Genomic DNA, 20,901 nt, shown 5'->3' with positions numbered 1-20,901 from the left:
ACCATCTCGGACATAGCCACTTGGTGCGACCAACTCCAGCGTGACGTCCGCGCCGTGAGTCGCCAACTCCCAGAGGACTGCCCTGCAGACGCGATGGATTCCCATCTCCTGCACCTATGGGAGGCCAAGGCGGGTCTCGAACGGAGGGGGCGGCGTCAGCGCTGGAATAGAATACTCAGACGCCGACTAGCCCGGCTCAACAAGGAGATTGAGACGCATGCTGCAACTCTGTCTCGCCAAAATTGGGAATCTCTCTGTAACAAACTGGACGGCAACATGAGCCTGTCCCAGACCTGGAACCTATTCCACAATCTCATTGATTCGACTCAGTCCAAGACACACCAGAAACACAACCTCATAAAGCTCATACACACATCCGAGGCCTCCCCGCAGGAACTTCTCGAGGAGCTTCGTGATCTCTACTTCCCGGCATATCCCTCCGCAGACCACCCTGACTACACAGCTCCCCCAACGACCTTCTCGACCAACCGATCACCGAGGCGGAAGTGAGGGCAGAACTTCAGTGCCTCAACGCGTCCTCAGCTCCTGGCCCCGACGGAGTGCACAACAAGGCACTCCGCAACCTCGATTCCCCCTCCATCAAAGCCCTAACAGACTACTTCAATGAATGCTAGCTGCGCTGCGCCCTCCCACCTCAGTGGAAAGACGCCAAAGTAGTCTTTATTCCCAAATCCGGCAAACCACTTCTCCCCGCTAACCTCCGTCCCATCTCTCTTACGTCGTGTGGGCAAGCTCATGGAGCGCGTTCTCCAGACCCGGCTCAGCCGGTATTTGGAGAACAACAACCTTATGCCTTCGTGCATGTTTGGTTTCCGCCCGGGCTTGTCCACCCAGGACGCCTTTCTACAGCTCAAGCACCACATCCTTGACTCCCCCGCGGGCGACACCAAGGCTATCCTCGGCGTCGACCTAACAAAAGCTTTTGATGTTACCCATGCAGCCATCCTAGAGGGCCTCCACGCCCTAGGCGTAGGCCCGCGGATGTACAATTACGTCCGCGATTTCCTCTCCGAACAGCCACACTCACCATGGGCGACCACCGGCTGTCCGGTGTCTCACTGGGAGCACGGGGAACCCCTCAGGGTGCTGTACTGTCTCCTATCCTCTTTAATATAGCCTTTCTCCAACTCCCCCACCAACTCGCCCAAATACCCGACATACATTTCAACCTCTATGCTGACATCACTATCTGGGCTAATTGAGGCAGTGATGCCGACATGGAACACAACCTACAGTCGGCCCTCAACATCATTGACTCATACGCTTGCGCGTGCGGCCTAGCCTGCTTCTAAATCAGAACTCTTCTTCTACCGCCCCAGGCCGCAGGACCCCGCCAACACTCACATCTCACTCACTCTAGGAAACCACCCCATTCCCCTGGTCTCCAAGATTCGCATCCTGGGCCTCGTCCTTCACTCCCACGGCGCGCATGGCAACGCCATCCAAACTTTCCAGGGCCATGCCCAGCAAGCCACCCGCCTCATTCGGAGCGTGGCGACCTGGCGCGCGGGTCTGCGAGAGCGGAACACTCTCCGCCTCACCCAAGCTTACATCACGAGCCGCACGGCGTACTCAATCCCCTACCTCCCCCTAAAGCAGAAGGAGCGGGACCGCATCGCTCCTCAGGAGCTGCACGAAGGTTGCTCTCCGCCTACCCCCCAGCTCCTCTACTACCCGGCTCCTCTACCGCGGTACCCACAACACGTTTGAGGAGCTGGCAGAAGCCACCCTAACAGCACAACTGACTCGCCTGTCGAGTACCGTGGCAGGCCGCACTCTACTCTGTCAGCTAGGCATCACCCTGATCACCCATCCTACCGAGGGGGTTCCCCTACCTCCAGACCTACGCTCCCATCTCATCATCCTTCCAATCCCTAAGAACATGCACTCCGAGCACGGCGGAGAACGCAGGACAGCTCGCGCCAAAGCCCTGCACAAGCTCTACGGCAACAGTCCCGAGGTAACCTACGTGCACGCGGCAGCGTACTCGTCGGGCTCCCGCATGGTTCTCGCCGTCGCTAACTCTCAGGCCCGACTAATCGCATCAGGATCCGTCACCACAGACTCATCGTAAATTGCAGAGGAAGCGGCCATTGCACTCGCTCTTGCCTCCACCTCTGCCACCAAAATTATCTCCGACTCAAAATCCGCCCTATCCAATTTCGCCAAAGGCCTGATATCCAGCACCGCGGCTCGGCTTCTACGCTTCTGGCACCCCACCCACCCCGTAACCCTTATCTGGACCCCCGCACACGCAGGCCTCCCGGGTAACGAGAAGGTCCACTCCTTCGCCCGAGGTCTCACTTTCCGGGTCGCAGTTGGGCCACATAGTGTGCGCAGACCAATGATGCGTATTTTCCATGACCCAGGCAGCAGGCACATAGCCAGTCAACTAGAACATGCGTTTTCAGCGCATTGCTCCATTTGTGCCTGCATTGCCACATGATTTGTACGCATGGTGCGATGTGCTGCCATCGGTAATTTCGCATGGTTTTCATTGTCTCTATGTGGACTCAATGGCAGCCATGAAATGGCAGAACCTCCCCTGCCACTGAATGCTACGTCGGTGCTTCAACCCTTGTACCAGGGGATAAATTGCGCTAATGGTTGGTTATGCGAAACGTCTGGTTGAAAGGCTCCTACAGGATAAGGACTGGACGAGACCTAAAGATCGACCTCCTAGGCACTATGTTTTTTTGAGTGGGTCGTGGTATGGTGTCAAAAACAGAACTACGTATACAGAGCTGCTTCTGGCATTCTGTTCTCTGCTTTCGTGGAGAAGACGGGTTAAAGTCCTTGTCGGATGAGCTTGACAAAACTTTCGCGGGTATATATGATTGCAGAGCCAGTTGACCGAATTTCCTGCTGCTGTTTGTGATGGGACAGACGCAGGCGACTTTGTCCCTGCGGACAGCGACAATGAGAGCATGGGGGAGTGTGTGGACGAAGAGACATCATTGCCGATGTCGCGAATAACCAGGACATCACTGGTGCTAAAGGAGGACTTAAGAGAGCCTGTGCCCGCGTGCTTTGATGTGCTCCGTGCACTCGGCATGGTCCGTTTCTATTGCGCATCGATAGAAGGCTGCAGAGTCCATCAATATTTTATACTTTGGCAAACCATGTTTGGTTGCTTTCATTAGGCATGTAAATGTAATATTAGCATACATTGGTGTGTGGTTCCTTTGCGACCACTCCAGTACTGTTTTTGATTTTGAGCTTGTAAAACAAGCTTATTGGGGTTTAAAATTGTGTTTTGCATGTTGCTTTGTTTTGCAATAAGTTGTGATTTTGGTTTTATTTGTTGTACTCTTTTTTCTTTTTTCCAAATGCATTTTTTTTTTCATAATCCATCCAGCCAGTAGCCACAAGGCTTGAGCATTAACACAAGCCAGTCATATTTAATATTTCTTACTTTTTTTTATTTTCAACTCCGATGCTAGGAAAATGAAATGAAGCTAGAGTACAGGGTATGGAACCCCTTCCGATCCAAGCTGGCCGCAGCCATCTTGGGCGGCGTCGACCAAATTCACATGCCACCAGGTTCCAAAGTGCTGTACCTCGGAGCAGCCTCAGGAACTACTGTATCCCACGTGGCTGACATTGTGGGGCCTGTAAGTATGCTTACTACTAGTTGGTGTTAGAGTTTGTACCCAGTGATATGCTCAAGGCCCCCAAGGAAATATATGTACCGGTGCGGACAAAAGTAAACGGAGCACGCAGTTGTCTTCGAATATTTTTCACACGTTGCCTAATTGAAAGGTACATTCTGGCAGTGGATGGTGGTTTCTCATGGACAAACAATGTTCCTTTATGTTTAATATGAAAGGCGGGATTGCACTGGAAAAGCTTGCTTCGTTTACTTATGTTCACAGCTGGCAGCAAAAGCTTACACGATGCTGGTGTCCTGCACAAAATTTATTTCGGCAAAGTCACGCGTGCCGAGTGCCTGTAAAGCTTGTGAGTGTGAGCAGTGTGCATGTTCGTTTTTGCTGGTATCAGCAGCTACTGACTGATTTGCTGGACAGTGTGCAGCAAGTTTACCTATTCTCGTGCACGTGCATACCATGAACTTTTGCTGCTGACTGTACACTGTCGGAAAAGGCAAATGAAGTGCCCGGCAATGTTAGCTGCATTTGATTCGCAGGAGAATTGAAGGATACTATGCAGCTATGCACAAAAAAATTGGGGATGCTTTCTCATGTAATTGCAGCGAACCATTTTTCTCTGGGGAACATGCAAGGCACGTTTAGAATGACTTGGTGTGCTGTGATTACTGTATCCACTGTACAAAGGGCCACTTTTTTTATATTGCAGATCAAGATGGGAGGGAGAGAAAGTTAGTAATAAACAGTTTCTTTCCTGTATTTACTCATTTCTAACGCACTTTCGATTGTAAAGTGTGCCCGTTTTTCAAGGTCAGAAAATGAAAAGTGCAATGACCTTAATGCGCACCAGATTTTCGTGTTTCGATAAAGAGATAGGCATGTGAGGCCACCCGATTGCCACTTGCCTCCGCACGTAAGATAAACTTGTTTTAAAGCGTTAGCTTTTCTTAGCTTGTTCCTTCATGCCCTCTTCAGCATTAACAGTGGAGACCTTAGCAGCATGCCAAGGCATTGCACTCCGAAATCATCATGACGCTCTCAACGAACTTGGCAGAGAGCCAAGACGCTTGTGCGCCCTGGATGTGAGTGTAGTTGGTGGTTGCGTGATGGATGCGGGGCTGCGCAGTTGCACTAGCATGTGCTTGGAAAGCTGCTGCACTCAAGATTGCTTGCAGCCACTGGGCATCTTCGCAACCAATGTTTCCATGTTGGCTCAAGTCCAGGTGGGTATTTTGTTGACAGGAAACTTCTGATGCTTGCAAGGCCTCAAAGAATACAAGACTGCGATAGGCCACATCGATAATATTGATGCCCAAGAAGTATCACGCCGCCATTTTTGTGATGCCGATTACAATAGGGTGTTGCTGGCACGGTTTCATTTTCATGCTCATTTCTAGCACGCATGTCATTTTTAGGGGCTTTTTTTTTTTTTCAGAAAAACGTGCACGTTAGAATCGAGTAAATACACTATATACCTATTCATTCTGTGATTGGTTTAGATTTTGAATCTATGGTGTGCAGTGTCCCTGCATAGTACTGTCTAAATTTTTGGTGCAGTGACTGCGTCGGAGATAACTAAAAGTGGTTCTTTCTGACCAGTTCTTACAGCGTTGCGAGTGGACAGTTGCCGCTTCGGAAACCAACAGCATACATTTTAGCAATTTGCTTGCAGCAAAATTTCTTCAAAGCTCTCGACAATAAACTTAAGGGTTTTCTTAGCCACATTTAGGTTGCCTGCTATGGTATCTACAATGAGTGCCTAACGTTCTTCATGCGATTTTCCCATCAAAACTCCAGTTGTAACCTTTTCCATTACTTTTACAGTTAAAAACCTGGATGTAACCTGGAGGATTCTTGGAGGCCTCAGATTTTCAAATTTGGTGATGCCCTATGATAAGTCCACTGGTGGTCACATAATGTTGATGATGTCACGGCCCTCTTAATCGCATTAATAGATTGTGGGGAGTTCTCATACCACTACTGGTGCAGCGGTTAAGCGGTGTGCCACTGCCACAACAGGTGGCTTTTCAAACGCTGCCACTGGTTGGGCTTATACGACCCAGGTTACTCATCCCGGGCTCCCGCAAGGCCCATGTGCAGCACCACGGTTGATATGTGGTAAATGCATTGAATTTAGCAACTTGGCGCAGTTTGCTCACAATCCGGTGGGGAGGTTGCCACCTGGCGCGGTGGGTTTGTTGTGATCTCTTGGGTCTTGTGACCTCTTGACCAGTCATGGAATTTCATAGCAGAGAAGCCAGAAATGTTTTGTGAGATGACAACTCAAGAGGATAGATAAGCGGGCGAGTTGGTGATACATAATGCAAAAAAACAGCGCGAACAAACGGGGACTAGACGAAGAATACACAGGAACAAGCGCTGACTCTCAACTGATCCCTGCTCCTGCGTGACTGTGAGGTTGCATATCTGGACATCACATAGTAACACATGCGTTCTGATTTTGTGTTTTTTTTCGTTTTCTGTTTCCTTTTATAAGTGTGCTTCCTGTGATTAAACTTTAGTTGAGAGTCAGCGCTTGTTCCTGTGTATTCTTCGTCTAGTCCCCGTTTGTTCGCGCTGTTTTTTTGCATTATAGACAACTCAAGTGCTGTCTCATTACAAGTTAACTAACTTGTCCCATTAGTGTACAGGGGCCTCCTTTACACGACGTTAACCGGTCTCTGTGTCCCTGGCGTTTCGATCTAATTCACTTTTTGTAAACAGTCCTGACGGCGGGTGAGCGTACCTCGAACCATGCACTGAAGACAAACTGTGCAGCCTTTGTCAGCATGATCTTGAGGTTGGGTGCGAGTTGACCTTCCTGTGTAGTAACGTCTCGGTTTAACACAATCTTGCTCAGCAAACGCTAGTGACTTAGCGACTTGAAGTTAGCAGTCTCTCCTGCATCTGTTGACTGTATGCATACAGTTGCGTACAGCAGGAGAAAAAAACATGTCAGTTTCAGTGTTGAAGCCTGTGCATTACAGCTACCCAGGACCAGTTTGACCTTCTTGTTCTCTAGTTTCATCCAACGAGCCAGTGGCATGAGGCTGTATGTGCATCCGATGTAGCAACAGTTTGACCTTCTTGTTCTCTAGTTTCATCCAACGAGCCAAAGGCATGAGGCTGTACGTGCATCCGATGTAGCAACGGGCAGCTCGCCTACACCAAAGGACAAGTGCAACCCGCTAATCCTGGGACGTGGTGAACCATGAAAAGAGCAGGATGAGGACAGCAGGGAACGAATGCTGTTTCCAAGTGGTCGAAATGCTGCTGACAGGGCAGCATGCAACAAAACAGAAGAAAATCTCGACTATGCGCTCTACTAGCAGTGCGCCCTCAGAAATGGAGAGTGAGAAAGCGATGCGGCGATGCCTCGAAATTTGTCATATCGCTTTGCATTGGCGGGGCTGGTTAAATGGTTGGTCTTGGATGCAAAGCGCACACTGTGTTGTCAGCATCGTTTGACTGCTGTTGCAAATGGGTTGCAAGCCACAAGGGTAGCGTTGGCCTGGCGGCCTGGGGCACAGCTGGAAACATCCGAAGGTCCTGGCAAAGGATGAGTCGACTGCCAACAGAACAACTTGTTTATTCTAGCATCGCAAAAGAGCAGCCGGTCAGGGCGACCACGTTACTCGACGGAAGAAATCGAAGTCTCTCCTTGGCGTCCGGGGCAGCTGCCTTTATACCCTTGGAGTCGAGGGCAAGAAGGAACGGCTCGGGATGAGGTGCACGAGACGGCGACGCACGGACATGTTGAGACGTGACGTGACGCGTCCGCCGGGCCGGCGCCGGTCAGACCTCCTCGCCTCCCAGTTGGGGAGCTCCTCTCCCCGGCTGCCGCGCTTTGACAAGCGTGGGCACCAACATGCACACACACACACACGCACACACGAAGACACGTGGCATTGAAACCTGCCTGGACGCGCTTGGCGGGAGGCGTTGCGGCAGTGCTGAACGGGCCCAAAATGACCGCCACTTTGAACGAAGCCCCGGCGTCCGTTGCATCCGCGCCGGCTATACCGCGCGTCGTAGGCGAAATGTAACACTACGCGTTCATAGCATTACGAAGCTTGTGCTTCACATAGGTATGCTTATCATGAACATGTATATTTTACCGATAAAATGTTTTAACAGCATCGCTGTAAGTGGTTTATTTTACCGTTGAACACATAATCAAGCTGATGATGCATTGATTCTTCATTGTAAGGTAAGTCTTGCAACTGCTCTTTCGTTTTTTTCCTTGCAGGAGGGCCTGGTTTATGCCGTCGAGTTTTCTCATCGATCTGGCCGAGACCTCATTGGTGTGGCACAGAAGAGGACCAATGTTATCCCCATCATTGAAGATGCCCGCCATCCACACAAGTATCGAATGCTTGTTGGTACGGCTGTTTCTCTTTTGCACAGTGGCTTTGTCACTTGTCAATGGGCATTCTACTGCTTTCGCAAAGGCATCCATGGCACGCTTTTTGTATTGCACTTGTGGATATCTGTTCATGCTTTTAAAGCACTTTATGGCACCTTGGGGTCGCCTGTGAATGGCAATGAGCTGATGCCAGGTAAAGTGAAGGAACCATAGTAAGTTTATTCATGAGTCCACTCAGTCGCTGTTGAAATACAGTTCCGTGTGATTTGTGTATATGGGTTCCCTCGATAATCATTGAACTAAACTGCTCATGGATACTGGAAAAGCAGAAAGGTTGTATTGCCAATTGCCCACCTCATGGTGAATTGTGAGACCTGAATTCAATTCAGCTGGAGTTCTTCCCCACGATTACGACAGCTGTACTTCAGCCTATAGATCAGGCTGTCATTCACGATGTGAAGGTGTATTTTAATCCCCACATCCTGAGAAGCATGATGCTGTGTATGGAGAGGGATAAAGAGTAAGCCATTCATATTTTGGTGTACTCATGAGATGAAGTTAAAGCAACAACAGTTCAGCGATGTTTCTATCATGCGGGGTTTTCCAAAGGAAGTGGCCGCAGACCAAGAAGAATCTGTCGACGTTGCTCAAGCGCAAGTTGTTTTTGGTGTACTGGCTCCCAAATGTGACGCTCTGAGAGTGAATGATTATGAAGTTACTGATGATGACGTTTTCACCTGCCATGCGGACACTCTAGTTAATGTCTTGAAAGAAATTGAGGGAGCAACCAGTAATGAAAGTGAGGAAGGTAGTGACTATGATAGTAATCAGAGCTCTCCATTGTCAACTGATAAGGGAAACCAAGCTGTTGGAAGTACTCCGGCAGTACTTCCAGCAAGAGTGCTGCTTGGAGGGCATGTACAGCCTAACCAAGATGAATTCATATTTGAAACAGCGGCATGCCAACCTGAAGCAAACCATGTTGCACAGCTAAGATGGAAGTCGCAACCCTTAAGCGAAACTACGAATTAACGAAACAGATTTCCTTGTCCCCATCGAGTTTCATTTAAAGGGAGTCCACTATTTGAGACCTCCATGTAACGAAGGTGTTGTGGCGGTTGACACGGTATAACAAACTCGCTACAGCAACTATCGGTAAGCTTGTGCCGAGTTACGAAATTTGACGGAAAAGTTTCATGACCATAAAGCACGAAGTGACGTGAAAGGGATGTCTACGATCACAACAAGCAACTGCAGTTGACACGAGCTGCCATGCTGCAGGGCTGTCAGTGCATCTCCGCTGCCTTCACTTTTGGAGCATCATACCACATGGCACTACAACAGTTCATGCTTAAAACCAGCGAAAAATAATAGGACATAGCAAATGAGACATGGCACAAGCAGTGCCTGTTCATCGCTGCCATGCCGATTCTTGTATGATTCTGACGCCGATAGCTGTCAGGAGTGGGGACCGTGGTGCCCCCGCATCCCTCTCTCTCTCCACCCCACTCATGGAGACTTTGTGCGAGCCTCGGAGAAGGTGGTGGCAGCCGCAGTTGTGCTGTCAGTGCACACAAAACATTTCTTTGCGTTTATCAATTGCAGTAGCCTGGTTTTTCTGTAAACAATTTCAAGGTGACTTTCACCTGCATTAATTTTGGTTTCCGTTCTGCTATGTTCTTTCGAGTCTTCTCATGAAAACTGCATCTAGCAAAAACCAACGTGTAACAAAAAATCCCAGACACTTTTCAGTTCTGTTCTATCCAGGTTTAACTGTACGAGTTTATGGGTTCAGTCCGGGTTCAGCATCTCCTGTTTTAGATTCGAAATGCCTGTGCAGTGAGATTTTGCTGCACATTCAGGAACCCCAGGTGGTCAAAATTAATCTGGAGCTCTCTGCTGCAGCATGCCTCCTAACCCTTTGTTGCTTTGGTGTTTAATAAAAATTCTCTTCGTCATAATCATAATCGTGAAGACATGTGGTGGACGGTCTCGATAATCATTGGCCCAATGAAGGTTCATGGAATCCTCCTACTCTAGTGGACCGCTGTGGAATGTGAAGCACCAAAAGGTTTGAATGGGAGGTGGTTGGCATGCTTCCCAATACATCCACATTACAACATACAAAGACTTCCTCATGGCCTCAGTGTGTTGGCGACTACCTCAAAAGTTTGCCCAATTTCATGGTTCCTTTCTGTTCTAGAGTCGTTAAGCCCGTATATCTGACAAAGTGGATACAATTTCATGTGGGGCATGACTCTCTTGCAGGTATGGTGGACACCATTTTTGCAGACGTTGCTCAGCCTGACCAGGCGAGGATAGTAGCCATCAATGCTCATCACTTTCTCAAGAATGGTGGTCATTTTGTCATATCCATAAAGGTAGGTTGATTTCATAGTTTCTTTTTTGCACTTCACAAATGCAGTTGACATGGCTGGGATGGATGTGCATGTTCTGGGAGCTTCATTTGCAGTGTGAAAATATCAAGTGGTGTGCAACTGTTCATAATTTCGAATAGTTTCTGAATAGCATATGCAGCTTGATTTGATTCAAACTGCACTGTGACTTTCAACGTACAACAGAACCCCGCTGTTGCGTTTTTCACAGGACTGAGGAAAAAAAAAGTATCAGCCTGGAAACAGAGTAGCTTGGAAGCGTGCATGGAAAAAAATGTACGCCATTGCCTTGCTTTCTTTTGTTTTGTTATAATCATAGTATGAGGAACGCACTCCTCTGGAATTTGCAGGACTTTGTGGCCCTCGCGATTGTTTACATGCACAAAACTCCTAAATACCCTGTAATGGCTCTGTCTGCCTGAGCAGCTCCCTGAGTGCACTTGTGCACTATATTTGCAGCGGCGGCTTTAATCCTGGAAATAGAAATCACACTTTTAAGCTTCAGTGACAATGCAGATGACAGAAACATGCCCTAGGGCCAGCCTACGCTGCATCTCGTGCAGCACTGCTCACATGGCATTTGCCGCTGCATAGTTTCGTTTTCTTGCCTTCGATCGTATGCACCCGTACCGCTGCAGCAATGGAGCTGCACCCACAGCTGCAACAAGATCCGTACCATCCGTAAGTATGCTCGGGATTGGCATGGGTGCAACACGCCGGAAGTCGCCAAACACTGTGGCAGCTATGCGCTGATGGAGTCTAAAGTACTGCTTTGGCACCGGCGCCATTCCGTGCTTGCTGAATGCAGGCTGTCAAGATGTCGTCATGGGGTGAATCACTATAGTGAGGTGACATTCGCGGCGTAGCGTGCTGGAATGCTGCCACGTCATCATCAGCCTGACTACACCCACTGCAGGGCAAAGGCCTCTTTTATGTCTCTCCAATTAACCCTGTCCTTTGCCAGTTGCACCCACCATATGCCTGCAAACTTCTTAAACTCATCCACCCACCTCACCTTCTGCCGCCCCCTGCTACGCTTGCCTTCTCTTGGAATGCACTCCGTTGCCCTCAAGGACTAGCGGTTAGCGGCTATGTTGCCTTCGCATATTACATGTCCTGCCCAAGCTCATTTCTTCCTCTTGTTTTCGATTAGGATTTCATTAACTCGTGTTTTTTTCCCTCAGCCACTCTGCCCACTTTCGGTCTCTTAACGTTACACCTATTATTTTCCTTTCCATGGCTCGCTGCGTTTTCCCTGAACCCTTTTTGTTAACCTCCACGTTTCTGTGGGAGCTTGGACGAGACCGACTCACAAAAACGTTGCAGCCAGGAAAAATGCAGCACCCAGGAATGTATCGGCGGGGTTCCACTGTATTTAAATGTCTGAAAGTTGAGAATTTTTTCATTCACCTCGACTTGTAGCCAAACGTCCTAGCATTTCCAAGTTTGCCGTTTCCTCGTAGCGCCGACTGCCAGCATGCAACAAAAGTGCATGCATGGTAAAATTAACCCCTTCATAAAATGAATTCATTGATGTTCATCACGAACTGCAGCGGCATGCTCTTGGGTCTAAGAGCCAAGTGGGCCACAATGTGCCACATTGTTGTTTCGTGTCACAGTATAGTTAACTGGCTATGAATGCGTAAGCAAAGAACAGATGCTGGTGTTGGTATTGTTTTCAATCTCTGCGTTAAGATACAGCACACATGATTACAGGGAACAGACCACATGGACTCTCTTACGCTCGTTGAGAGACTCTGCTGATTGCTGGCCATCCTGTCAAAACATTGCAATTTAGTGCCTGTCAGATAATCTTTGCTGCTGGACGAATTTCTCTGTGGAATGAAATATTTCAGTGGCTTTGGCCGGTTTTCTTAAGGTTCAGTGCATTTAATTTTTCTGAACTGCGAAATGCTGTCAGATCTCAATCCCGCAACTATGAAGGTTTCTGAAGTAAAGTCCACACATTTTCTTTTCTTTGTGTGTAACCCTTAACAGGAAACTAAACTAAAAAAAAAGCACTGGAACACATTTCACGCCTTCTTTAACACTTAAGGTGCTTCCACACTGCTAGGCTGTGGGAAGCCTGCTCAGTAGTGAGAGCAAAATTTTGAAGCTGCTGTAAGGTAAGGAAAGGCAGATGACAATGACTGACTTGTTCAAGTAAAATTGTGTTTCCACAGGGTCAGGTTCATATTTCTTCATATGTACAGTCCCATTTTCATAGTTACAAAATTCTCGGGAAAACAAAACTTTTGTCAGCCCAGGAAATTTCGTTTTTGCAAGGTTCAACTGTATGTGCGGAAATACAGTAACTGCAGTGCAGCCACAAACCTAAGCCTGCTGGGCTTCTGCGTTGCACTGCCGGCCTGTCTGCCCTTGCTATCCCAACTCTTGTCTAAGAATGTAAATGAGTTGTACATTAGCGGTTGTTTGTGTCACCGAGGCATCTCTCATAGCCAGAGTCGTTTTGGGAGTTTAAACCCCATTAAAAAAAAGAAAAAAATGTCAACGAACAGGTGTATCCCGCACCTTACACGCCTTTCCGTATACTGGGAGCAGCTGCACAGCACATGAATGTGTGCAGCACAGAGATCTGGCCATGTCAGATCTCTACTCCTCACACACGTAGGCTTGATAAGGCTGTGCTTTCCGTGCACCCAAAAAAAAAAAACAACCCTGAAGAAAGCTTCCCTGCACTTTCATGTGTATTTACAGGGAAGTATTCTTGCTGAAAGAGAAGTTTTTTTTTTTTTTTTGCCATTCTTGCTTACCTCAGGAGTGCCATGCAGATGCTCTGCGAGCACAGCTGACAGAGTCGCTGTGGGTCGCAGTCGTTTTGTAAGTTTGTCTTAACCAAGGGTCACTAGAAGCGGTTCGCCTCAAGTGGATTGAGTCATGAGAAATCACCTAAACGCTCTTGCATTGTGCCTCTTATTAGATATTAGTCTTGAGTGAGTTCATATAACGAGAGTTTCCTGTAGCTTTATCAAGTGCGGGAGGCCATCGTAAGCTTGTGTACAGGACTTGTGACAGACCAAGGCACTGAAGAGATTACATTTATGAAGTGTCTGCAGCAGGCATTTGTTTGCTGTGTTATCAAGTGGCATGGCATCTCCCTTGCTTCTGTGCAGGCCAACTGCATTGACTCAACAGCAGAGCCCGAGGCAGTCTTCGCCGGTGAAGTGGAGAAACTGAAGCAGGAGCGCCTAAAGCCACAGGAGCAGATCACATTGGAACCATACGAAAGGGACCACGCTGTTGTCGTGGGCATCTACAGGTGAATTCCTGTTATCTTTGATAGGATAGAGGAGGTTTTGTTGCTTCTGAAGTGGTCTTTAGATCAGTTTGTAGCGTTAAATTGGACACAGCAAACCTTACAAAAGCTCTACTGTGTGCATGTCAGGCTAATAGCAGTGCAAGAGAATTTCAAATGTGTCCGACACAGGTGCGTACGCACATTTGATTTTTGCAGGGCTAAGGTTGCGTTTGCTGTGTGATGTGATATACAGTAGCCAATAAGTAATTCGGACTCCAATAATTCAGACTTGCAGGATATTTTGGACTTCTATGAGGCACCGTCAGTCACCTCATAAAGCGCATACATATTTGTGACAGATATTTCGGTCTTTAAAAGTCCGAAAGTTCGATTTTTCGGACTAATTTCAGTCGCCTGCGGGCCAAAATCGGCCATCTTATTGGCGTTTTGCCTGTGCAAAAGGCGCCATCTTGGATTGAGGTGGATTTTCTCTGCAGTTGGATTGGCTTGACATACTTTCGGTGCCTCATTTTTGCCAGTACAGTAGAATCTCGTTACAACGAACTTCACGGGACCGCTGAATTTGAATCGTTATTTTGAAATATCGTAGTACTGAAAAACCATTATTTTCATGTCAGTAATGCATCACAAGAACTAAAATTACGTACCTTTGCAGCAGATTTACGTGTTGGTAAGTAAATAATAAACGATAACGCTGGGCACAGTTTAACTACAATTTATTGCTTGAAGAAGTCTGTTATCTTCTGGCGAGTAGACGACAAGTGCTGCAGGACGAACGTCTCCACATCCTCTACCTTCCTGTGCACGTCATCGGGGACATCTTTGCAGCGCCCAAGGAATGATCGGGTCTTCTCTAGAAAGACTAGGACATCCGAGCCGGAAACAATCTCTTCCTCTTCATGCGCTGATTCAGTGTCGGCATCATCTTCGTCGCTACTACATTCTTCTTGCTCACGCACTTGATTCACGATGTCTTCGGTGGTGAGCTCCGCGGATGTAGCCGCCGCGCTGTCGCTATCCACATAATTTGAAAGTCGCTGTCCACGGTAGTTGCCCAGCCGCAGACGTTTTCTTGAGGGAGCCAGCTGCGACTCTCGATGTAGTTTTATGATCTTGTCCCGATCTTTGAGCATCGTTGCCAATTGTTGACGGTGTAATGTCAAGCTCCCTGCACAAGTCCGCTTGCTTTTTTCCAGCAGCTGCGACAGAATGTCCGCTTTTTCTTTAAGCGAAAACTGGCGTCGCTTCTTTTTAACGCGGGGGCCAGGAGAACTCATTGTCAGCAAAGCTAATGCACAACACAATCACAGCGCCGATAACTTTGCAGATCCTGCAGTTCGCTGTCGACGTTGTGACACTGCGCTGAATAGGCTTAAGACTACTGCGCAGTATGTGACCACACGCTGGATGGATGATAATGGCCTTACCCTTTGTATCGGGCGGCAGCTTGCGCCGCCTAGCCTATATTCATTCAACGGGACACTCACGTGATGGCGATACCGCTGGGGCTGCATCCGTTGCAACGAGTTCCCCAGCGCATAGCTGATGCTTCGGATGATGATGACAGGCGTCAGCTTCAGGGATTTGGTACGGAACTTCGATGGAACTTCGTAATAACGAAGCGTCTTGCGACGAATGCGAGATTAAATTACATACGTTATTCTGAAATATTCGGTAATTTGAAATTCGTAGTTCTGAAAGTTCTTTACATTGAAAGTATAGGCATTTTGGCGGGGATTTAAAAAAAAATCGTAAATCTGAAAATTTCGTTAATCTGATGTTCGTAGTAACGAGATTTTACTGTAGAGGTCCCTGCGATCTCTGCCACTTCGAGGTGGCAGTCGGTTTGTCATCGCCGTCAACTTGCTTTTGTCTCCAACGTTGTCGCTCGCTTGTTTCATAGGTTGAAAATCGGTAAATTGGTTTTTGGGGAAAGGAAATGGCGTAGTATCTGTCTCACATCTCAGCGGACAGGGAAGGGATAAAGGAGGGAGTGAAAGAAGAAAGGAAGAAAGAGGTGCCGTAGTGGAGGGCTGTGTAATAATTTCGACCACCTGGTGATCTTTAACATGCACTGACATGTCGCACAGCACACGGGTGCCTTTGCGTTTCACCTCCATCGAAGTGCTGCCGCCACAGTCGGGTTCGAACCCGGGTATTCTGGATCAGTAGACGAGCGCCCCAACCACTGAGCCACCGCGGTGGGTAAAGTTCGCCATTCGCCGTTTCGTCACTTGGGTTTCTCCGACAGCGTCGACCGAGTGACCGAGTCTTTACGAAGTTACATCCGTTCTCCGTTTTGTGATCGAGTCCGGCGGTTCCACCGCTTTGAACGAAAAGTGCCTTGTCTTTGCGTGTGTTTGATGAGCAGTGTGGTGCACATTCGGGTTGTGGACAACATGGCCCCGCCGGTGAAGCTGGGTCTGTCAAAGGAGCGTAGGAAGTATTCAGCTAAACGCCGTGACCTTGATGTCTAGAGTGTATAGTGAAAGCACAACTTTGGCACAAATACAGGCATAAATCGTTGCCAGCAAGAGAAATTTTCCGCAAGGTAAAATCAGTGACTTTAAGCCGATTTCATCTCAATGAAGTGATTTTTTTTGTACTTCACGCATTTTTCGGACTGTTCGATTATTCAGACCATTTTTCGGGTCCTTTCAAGTCCGAAAAATTGGTCAGCGACTGTAGCTACAAGGGCACTTATTTTGCCATGGTGTAAGACTTGGGCGCAAGGACCACCCTTTTTACTTCAAGTTATGCAAGTCCGCCCTGACTAGTGATCTTCTTGCAAAGTTGTGTTCAGCGTGGTCAGCACTTAGAAGGATATACATCAAATACAAACTGGTGGCCATGCCATTGTTGGCAGGCTAGCTAAGTATACCTGGCAAGGAAGCTGGCGGCATGTTTTATGTCAGTATTGTTGTCGCATTGTGAATTCTTTTGCTGAACAGCTGTGCAGTGTTTATGGAGCATATGAGTCGCCTGGCTGGTGCTGTGATAATTCTACATAGAACCAAAAAACACTGTTGCTAACCACTAGGGCTGCGACCAGAGGCAACACTCATCCTGAAGAGTGGCCAATGTTTGCCTGACTGATAGAATTCCTTGTTTTGATTTGTGTCATACATGCACTTTACCTGGCTTCAGCTGCAGGGTGCGGAAAGCCTTGCATTGCGATATGCTCAGTAATGTGTATGAAGGCAGTGGGCATCAGAATCAGACTTGCTGCTCAAACAAGGCCCTGCAGCCAGAGTAGTTATTGAGTCTTCGACATTGTTATTGCGCTACTCAAGGTTTACACAGACAAGAATGACACATACAGACAGGGTGCAAACTACATGTAAACAACAGTTTATATAAAACGAATTTCCCACTCAATAAAATCAGTTGATAGTTTGCGCCCTGTCTGTATGTGTCGTTCTTGTCTGTGTAAACCTTGAGTAGCGCAATAACAATGTCGAAGATTACAAACCAACTAGGCCCATTTGAAGCTCTTCTTAGTTACTGAGTGTCAGGTCCTCGCAATTAATCTGGCTAATCTGTGGTTAATCCCACTGCACCTGCCAGTCCCTTGTGATGTCACACTAGATGTGTTGGGTCACTGATGGGCTTGAGTTTTGTGAGACATTCGTGTGTAGCCTATGGTTGGTATGCCAAGTTTGCCATATGCGACATCATTACGGAGCGCGCGAAAAATTGTTTTTTTGTTCTTCGGAAAGGGACCTTAATGCTCGGTTTTTACCGGAGCTACCGATTGCTCGGTTTGACCCACGGTGCTTTGCCGCTGGTGAATTGTTTTTGTGCAAGCTCCATAGGTGGCACCACCTTGCCGCCTACATATGCTTTTTTGCGCATATTTTGCCAAACCACCAGAGGCTTGTGAATAGCCTTGTGTTCATGATTATGCATTGTTTTATATTGTTAAAGCTTACTGATTTATTTTACCATTTATTTTGTCGCAGGCAACCGAAGAAATCTGAAGGATGATCTGCAGGCTGGGCACAAGTCTGTTTTTATCTGGCACCCTGTTTTAGCGTCTCCTTCCTGATTTGAAAACGCGCCATGCGTGTGGCTGTAAGCTATAATAAACCGTTTTTCCAAAACGTGTTCTGCTGTTGCCCACGAGGTTTTCTCTTCGGAAGTTGATATGTACCCAAAGTTGAAATCCAACCGAGTTGTTGCCTGTCCCCATCCAGCAGCACCTCGGTTGGTAGTTGCGTATTCGCGTTTTTGTGTGTGTGTGTTGCCAGTTGCATTTTTGTTCGAACATTACTTTGTCTAGGAAGTTATTGTTTGCTGATAATATCGGTACATTCGCATGTAGTTGCACAAATCTTTCTTGCACTGTACGCAACTACAGCGTCTGGTGCTCGGCCTTGCCGCTTTTGGCGGGAGGAAACGCAACGGCCATGGATAAGCGGAATTCAAATTGAAAGATTTTCCGCGCCATTTTAACGTGTTGGCGATTTTATTTTGTGTGTGTGTGCCTTCTGGATTACTTTTGATTGGATTACCTGACCTGCGCTGTGGATTGAAACAACTGTGGATAGCCTCTGTTGAGGTAGGTGGCCCTTTTTTTCTCAGGCTGCGTGGCAATCTCGCGCAAGCCAATGCGCCATGTGGTTATGGCGTTGTTCTTTCAAAGAGGAACGCGCAATGTTTACAAATGAATTTTGCCTTCTTTAGGTTCGTGAACATTAAAAACAGTCGAATGCGAGTTTGCAGAGTGTATCTATTGGTTGAGGTCGTTATAAACTGCACAAGTTCAACTTAAAGCGCTTGTAGTTCCGTTTCTGCATCGAGAGCACATTGCGCACAGCAACACGTGAATTTCACTCGCGTTTACGTTCCCGTGCCACATGAGGCCTCAAACTGATATCGAAATCGTAGGATAACGCCTATTACGCTTATTTTCTCAACCGTTTCACTCGCCATCCCTATCGTTGATGAACCTCGGTACGGAACAGATACCCCGGAGTGCGACAATTTGCTAAGCCTTGCAGACGCCGTTCGCCTCGGGACGACTGGGCGCCGCGTCCTTATCGCTGCGTCGGTGAAAACTGCGCCATCGGACGGTCCATCAGTGGTGGTTTGCAGGTTTCGCTATGCAGTGTGGGTTCGCGATAAAGCGCCTTAAAAGGCAGGCGTAAGCGGTAGCGGTACCTCGGTTCCATCGTTCCTGCTCGAGATCGGCTGGTTTGCTTACTCGTTTGTTTATTCCCGCATTTAGACGGACACAGCGTGCCTGGCGCATATCGTAAGCGTATGAGCGCCAGAAATGGCAGTCATCGCTGTTCCGTCGCCTCGGTTGTTCCGTTGGGATCGGAAATTCGCGGCCCGTAGTAACAGAGGCTGCATGCGATCAGCTGACGACGCTTCTAAGATGTCTACATCCGGGTGACTCGGGCGAAGCGATACGGACAGCGCTGCCGAAAAACACGACGTTTCCTCATTCATTAGCGTTTTGGGTCCCAGTTCCTTTTATTTTTTTCAATCTCCAATGAATTGGCGTTCCTGAAGTAAAAGAGCCGCTTTTCTTTCCCTTCGAGGCTGCCTTTTTGGCGTATTTTTTGTGCCCGCCGCCGCGTCGCGTTCTGTTCGCGTTTAGCATTCCCCCTTGCTCTCGCTCAGCGTTCTCCCCTCTCCTGTCGGCCGCCGCCGTTGTCGTCTGCCGCTTCGGATCGGGGACGCCATATTTGCATGAAAAATGCAATGCATGTTCTGGCCTCTTTAGTTGCGAGTGTACTGTTGTGGTCTGAAAACACTCAGCGTGGGTTTCTCCGACCAACTTTCCCTTGCTGCGCAAAAATAGCGGCGTATGTTTCGTGCTTTGATTTCTTGGGTGGCGTACACCAGTGCCGCTCTGGCTTTGATGCTCGTTGTTGGCCGATTTGTTTTGTTTTCTCTGTCTAGTCGCGCTCTCTGCCTCGTTTCTTGTGCGTGCATTCTCCCTTCGGCCGTCGCATGTCAACAAAGCCGCGTGGGCGCGTTTTGAAGCGTTGCTTTTCGTCGCCTTTTTGCTGGATGTGGTTTTCCGCCTTTCAATCAAAGGAGCAGTTCGGCAGAGCTTGTCATTCATTCGCCCCCTAACCGTTGAAGGTTCTTGGAATCGTTATAATTGGGTCAGTGACAACTGCGAAGAGCCATGTCGGAGCAGGCATTTCGGAATTAAATTTAAGAGATATCGGCGTCAAACCGTCTTTGACTTGCGTGCGTGAGCAGTCCAGCGGCGGAAAATTCTAGTGTGCCATCTGGAAGGCAGTCACGCGCGATGAACTTTCTTTGTCGTGGTGGCTCAGCGGTTAGGGAGCTCAGCTACTGAGCCGTAGTTCCCGGGTTCGAACCCGGCCGCGGCGGCCGCGTTTCGATGGAGGTGAAACACAGGCACCCGTGTGCTGCGCGATGTCAGTGCACGTTAAAGATCCCCAGGTTGTAGAAATTATCTCGGAGCCTTCCACTGCGGTACCTATTTCTCTCTTTCTTTCACTCCCACCTTCCTCCCTTTTCTCACGGCGCGGTTGAGGTGTCCGCCAAGATGTGCTACAGTTACTGCGCCATTTCTTCTAAAAAAAACTCTTTCTCTCTCGCTGTCTCTTCTTTTAAATTTTGCATTGAGCTTATTCATTTCGTTCGTGTACAGTCTGGCTGTGGGTGTGATCTCGTTCTTTTTCTCAGTGTGAATCCAAGTATGGAGACAGAAGGTATAGGTGGCATTTGTTTTACTTCACAGTAATTTGATTTTCATGAAATGTGTAAGAATGATCAGACGTAAACATACAAGGATGTATGAACAAACATTCCAGAGCAGAAGAATCCTGGATTAAGCTGTGTTCGTTGTTGTTGTCCTCACACAATGGCACATACCCACAAGGGGGATTGGCCATAACCAGACGGTGACTATTTAAATGACCAGTTGCATGTGGCAAGCATGGGACGACCTACCAAAATTTGGATCGCACAGTTTCCGTAGCCGAGGTGGTTGCAGGAGGTGTTCCATTTGATACCTGTCACTCAGTTCCTGCAGGTTGGGTGCATTTTCCTGTCGCATATCTTATGTTTCGGCAGTCGTATCCCAAAGCCGCTTGATCAGTGCCCCTTCACGTGTTCTGTTGATCAAAGAAAATGCTGCAGAGGTTCATGAGGTGCATACAGGTTTAAAAACAAGCTGGATAGAGATAAATGTAGATCTTTAACCACCAAAGGTAAAAGTGGTATGCACACCTGGTTTGT

At 48.0% G+C, this 20,901-nt stretch overlaps 2 protein-coding genes across 6 annotated transcripts in view; both read left to right on the top strand.

Annotated features, from left to right (window-relative positions):
• The window catches only part of Fib (rRNA 2'-O-methyltransferase fibrillarin), a 31,098-nt gene extending 13,320 nt beyond the window's left edge, over window positions 1-17,778 (top strand). Inside the window, exons 6-10 of one of the 2 annotated variants that reach the window (XR_013315642.1) lie at window positions 3,465-3,635; window positions 7,879-8,011; window positions 10,264-10,376; window positions 13,526-15,006; window positions 16,149-17,778. Coding sequence is in view for 1 of the 2 variants with exons in the window: in XM_077669092.1 (XP_077525218.1) it covers window positions 3,465-3,635; window positions 7,879-8,011; window positions 10,264-10,376; window positions 13,526-13,671; window positions 17,634-17,658 (588 nt within the window). In the remaining variant the exon portion in view is untranslated. The remainder of the gene's footprint in view (window positions 1-3,464; window positions 3,636-7,878; window positions 8,012-10,263; window positions 10,377-13,525; window positions 15,007-16,148) is intronic. The other variant, XM_077669092.1, reaches the window with a different exon arrangement.
• Window positions 17,779-17,891: 113 nt separating this feature from the next.
• Window positions 17,892-20,901, top strand: part of mnb (minibrain) — a 102,369-nt gene continuing 99,359 nt past the window's right edge. Inside the window, exon 1 of one of the 4 annotated variants that reach the window (XM_077669089.1) lies at window positions 17,892-18,232. The gene's annotated coding sequence lies outside the window, so the exon portion shown is untranslated. The remainder of the gene's footprint in view (window positions 18,233-20,901) is intronic. The other 3 variants (XM_077669086.1, XM_077669088.1, XM_077669090.1) reach the window with 3 other exon arrangements.

Source organism: Amblyomma americanum, chromosome 6, assembly GCF_052857255.1.
Source record: "Amblyomma americanum isolate KBUSLIRL-KWMA chromosome 6, ASM5285725v1, whole genome shotgun sequence".
Classification (NCBI taxonomy): domain Eukaryota; kingdom Metazoa; phylum Arthropoda; class Arachnida; order Ixodida; family Ixodidae; genus Amblyomma; species Amblyomma americanum.
This window is presented reverse-complemented; position numbering and strand designations above follow the sequence as displayed.